We start from the raw sequence: 4,921 nt of genomic DNA, 5'->3' as shown, positions 1-4,921 counted from the left end.
AAAAGTGTGCATCTCTGTAACTTACTCCCATTTAACCTGGTTATGCCCTGTGGCAAGAATAAGTTCCACAGCTAAAAACCTCAGTCCTTCTATTTGTAGGCTAACCACCCCCATATCTGTTTTACACCTCTATCCTCTTATTGTACTTTATATTTTTAGAAAGTATTCCACGATATTATACATTTGTCTCCTTGTTTACTATCTTTCTTTGAAATGAAAACCTTAATCTAACGAAGGAAAGGACTTTGTGTTTTTTGTTCATTCTTTTATTGCCGGTAAGAGAGGACATTCTCAGGCATGTACTGGGCTTTCAGAAATATTTATTAAATGAATGAGCAAGAAAGACTAAATCAATGAATGTATTATTTCAAGTCTTTCATATGGCCATATTCCTCAGAATATACAAGGGGCCAGTGGCCCTTGAAAACTGGTAGCCACTGAATAAACTGCGTTCAAATGCAAGTTGTCTGATCACTATGGTGCTCATGAGGACTGGAACTTTTCCCATTTTAAATACTGAAGTGCATCTAATGCAAACAAGATAACATTAACTTTTTAGACAGCTATACTGTGTACTTATATTGACTCTATTGTCCCCCAAAATCCTTAATTCTCTCCCACTGTCTTCATTTCTGCAGAAGTAATGAATCTTACATTATACATTTGCCTCTTAAGCTCATTGAATATATCCATCACTCCAGCTTCTAGAGGTCTTTAAGAATCATGGTTTTGTTGTCCATTACATTAACTGTTCTCACAACTTCACAGCATCTGCAAGTCTGGTTAAAACTTCTTTGAGATTCACATTTAAGTCAGGGACAAAACCAAAGCTGCAAAATATTATAGCTTGATTCCCAGCCACCTCAAGCATATAACTTCCAAGAAGGAGCTCTACACTTAAGAGTAGAGTGAGCTGGAGGTTATGCATTGTTGTCTGGAATGCTGTTCCAATGCAAGAAATCACCAGGGAGACTGTGTTTCTGTTCTCTGAGGAGGTCCCTGAAGCAAAGTCCCTGAACCAAAGAGAAATGGTAGATATACCCAAAATCACAAGATCAAAACCTCTATATGAGATACAGAAGGTAGGAAAGAACTATAGAATTTAGTCAGAAAGAAAGATCATTGTCATTAAAATTATTATTCTAATACAAAGTTAAAAATTAATTCAACTCTCTAAATTGGAGCCACGCTATAGTCATAGCCTAAGGGATGGCCTCCAAGGGAGGCAAGGTAGGACTTCAGGGTAGCTATTATTGATATGTACTGAATGTATATAAGTTGTTGATGAGACTAAGCTAATGCCATCTCTTCCCCTAACCTTCACGCTGAACCTACTCTTCTCTCTCTCTCTCCCTCTGTCTCTCTCCCTGACACCCTCCACATAGGCCACAATCCACCTACAAATTGTTCTTCACTCTAAGTACTACCGCCCCACAGCTCTGTCTTGATATTCTCAGCATCTCACTATAAAGCCCTATGGATTGAAAACAACTCTCTCAGAAAGTTTAAAGACACCTTTCTTCCTGTCCTCCAGTAGTTCTCAATCAATTAACATCACCCTTCTTCAAACACAACCCTTAACTCACTCTCTAGTTATCAAGCACTTTCAAAATTAATATTTAATCTAACATATTATTAATTACTATCTTCAAGATATTCTTTTTATGTTTATTTGTTCTTCCTCTTCTGCCAACTCCTGTTCCTCAGATACATGTAAAATTTCCAAAGATTATATTGACTATCAGAAAATCATATTGTCTGAAAAATCTCCAAAAATGCCTCAATCATTCTCAAGTATGAAACGCATATTTTGTAAGTGATGGTGAATTTTATCTCTGGCGGAGAGAAAGAAATTACACAGAGCCCATGACTTTTCATCTGGTTCATTTTTTTCTTGCTCCCTCAGAGAATGCCTTTAGTCAGCATGACCACCTTCCCCCAACCACCTTTCTCAGTGCGTCCTTCACATCTTTGTTCCTCAGGCTGTAGATCATGGGATTCAGCATGGGGATCACCGTGGTGTAAAACACTGAGGACACCTTCTTCTGTTCCCTAGTATTGCTAGAAGGGGGTTTGAAATACATGAATGTGATAGATCCAAAAAAGATACCCACAGCCATGAGATGAGAGCTACAGGTGCCAAAGGCTTTGGACCGTCCCTCAGCAGAGTGAATATGGAGGATGCTCGAAAGGATGAAAGCATAAGAGAGGAGTACAGCCAGTGTAGGTACTAAGGTATTAACTCCTCCAATAATAAACAGCAGTACCTCATTGATGTGGGTGCTGGAGCAAGAGAGAGTCAACAAGGGGAGAATATCACAAAAATAATGCCTAACAACATGAGACCCACAGAAGGACAATACTGACATGTGGGTCGTATGGACTGTAGCCCCAAACAAACCCAGTGAATATACCACAGCCATCATTATGGAGCAGACCCTATGGGACATGAGAATATTGTAAAGCAGGGGGCTACAGATGGCTACATAACGGTCATATGCCATGGCAGTCAGAAGGTAGCCTTCTGCAATTACAAAAACAAGGAAGAAATAAAGCTGAGTCATGCATGCCAAAAAGGAGATAATGTTCTTCTCAGATATGAAGTTCACCAGCATTTTTGGGGTAATGACTGAGGAGTAGCAGAGATCAATGAATGACAGATGACTGAGAAAATAATACATTGGAGAGTGAAGTTGAGAACTGATAGCAATTAAGAGGATCATGCCCAGGTTCCCCAGCACTGTGACCACATATATTCCAAGGAACAGTAAAAAGAGTGGCAACTGAAGTTCTGGGTGTTTTGTTAACCCTTCAAGGATAAACTCAGTCATGGAGGAGTGATTTGAAGTAGCCATTTCTTACAAGATATTATCTGCAGACAGAAATAAGAGAAAACAGGTGAATTAGAGTTGTTGTTTTTTGTTTTTTATGATTCCCAAGGCAGAATGACATGCTATGTGTTCATTGGTTCCCTCCCTCACCTGTTGCATGACTTGATCCTTTCCATGGATATAAGAGGTCAAGAACAAAGACCACAAGTGTAACCCAGAGACTTGTTTCCACCAAATACTCAAATACACCCCTTTAAGTCAGAACTCTTTCATTTTGCTCCCAGGCTTACGCCCCTAAATGACCTCACTTGCAAAGAAAACACAAACTTTCAAAACCTAATTCGTTTTTCATTAATATCATTAATAGAATATGGTTCATCCTTTCTTTGGGAATATACCGATAGAACCTTCAGACTTGGTTGCAACATGGCTTTGAGTCTAGCTCTGATGATTTAAAGCAGTCTGTTTCAATTTTCCAGCCCATCTATATGAGTCAACATAATGAATATTCTCTAAAACTGAGAACTTAGAAATGGAAAAGGCTTTTATAAAGAGACTGTGAATACAAAAAAACAAAATTATAGAAATGGCTCTAATCATTCTCCCACTCCATCCTGTGAATAGAAAACTTCAGTAGGCCAGGAAATTCTTTTTAATGTAGATAAGGTTGACAGAAATGTGGGGCCAAAGGCTATTAGACTATATTTTAAACTTTTCCTGTTCAAGAAATAGCAAAGAAGACTGGCTTTCACGTGTAGTACCTGAGCAATCAACAAAGCAGTGTTTCCCTCTTGACTCTTCCCTGTTGTCCATAATTAGAGGCCAAACTCTCACTGGCCTTTCTCTTACAGTTATACCTCAGAACTGGAAGATTTCTCCTCTCCTGACTTAGTTTCCCCTTAAATCCAACCAAAAGATTCAGGGAAAAAGATTTCCTGCTTTCACTTGATACATTTTTATTATCTGAGGATAATTTTTCACCGACTTATGTGGCATGGTACAAAGTGTTCCTTTAATTCATGATACTCAAGAGAGAACACATGCAGTATCTAGACCTTGATATGATTTTAAATTCCTTTTTCCAAAATGAGAAAAAATATCAATGGAGGAAAAACTCCAGAGTGATACATAGCTTGCTTTTTATTTTACCTGGAAAATATACAACATGTGATCATTTTCCATGATCACAAACAAAAAATTATGAAACTCTGCTGCACTCTATTTTTCTCTCTATGCCTTCCACAACATATTAAGGGTGCTCAATATGTGTTTATTTATTTATTTTTTAATGTTTATTTATTTTTGAGAGAGAGAGAGAGATTGAGACAGAGAGTAGTCAGGGGAAGGGCAGAGAGAGAGGGAGACACAGAATCCAAAGCAGGCTCCAGGCTCGGAGCCCCAAGCTGTCAGCACAGAGCCCGACACGGGACTTGAACCCATGACCCATGAGATGGTGACCTGAGCCAAAGTCAGACACTCAACCAACTGGGCCACCCAGGCACCCCAATATGTGTTGACTTAAAGGCTTAATTGAATAGGGTGTTATTATCTCCAAGAACACATGAGAAGAGAGCCATGTTTCTGAATTCAGAAAATTAGACAATAACCTCAAACAAACAGAGGCAGAGTTGCCAGGATACATCCCTAAGCAGCCCAATTAGCGATGACGCTGAGATTCAACCATCACCAGATAAATGCCCTGAACTTATCCAACAATCCATGGGAATAAGACTGACATTTTCATTATTCATACAGAAGCCAACACTCTAAGAAAGTGAGCCAGGGGAGAGGTGGGGTATTTTGGGTTGAGATTCACGTAGTGGATACCACAGTGTTTTAATAGGCTCACACATAAATTGACTAAAATTCCTTCTATAATCCAAAATAATACTGAAATCATTACCACCAGGGAGGGTTGTTTAGAGACTCAGAGCCAGGACAGATGTATCTCTCTGTGACTGTAGAGGTATTCCCGGCTGATCTGGAGACTGATCTGTCAGGGTAAACAAAGCCTACTGTGATAGATTTGATGTAGCTCAACAGATGGAGGAAATTCACTGATGTGCAGTAATATTTCACTTACCTGGAAA

At 39.1% G+C, this 4,921-nt stretch overlaps 1 protein-coding gene across 1 annotated transcript; it reads right to left on the bottom strand.

Annotated features, from left to right (window-relative positions):
- Positions 1 to 1,919: 1,919 nt before the first annotated feature.
- On the bottom strand, positions 1,920 to 2,855 carry LOC109257346 (olfactory receptor 8D2-like). Its single transcript, XM_019433374.2, has one exon. The coding sequence runs from the start codon at positions 2,853 to 2,855 to the stop codon at positions 1,920 to 1,922; it is 936 nt and encodes a 311-aa protein (XP_019288919.2).
- Positions 2,856 to 4,921: the final 2,066 nt, after the last annotated feature.

This window comes from Panthera pardus, unplaced genomic scaffold (genome assembly GCF_024362965.1).
Source record: "Panthera pardus isolate Hobbes unplaced genomic scaffold, ASM2436296v1 HiC_scaffold_12, whole genome shotgun sequence".
NCBI classification, from domain to species: Eukaryota; Metazoa; Chordata; class Mammalia; order Carnivora; family Felidae; genus Panthera; species Panthera pardus.
The sequence above is the reverse complement of the archived record's forward strand: the minus strand, read 5'-3'. Positions and strand labels throughout refer to the sequence as shown.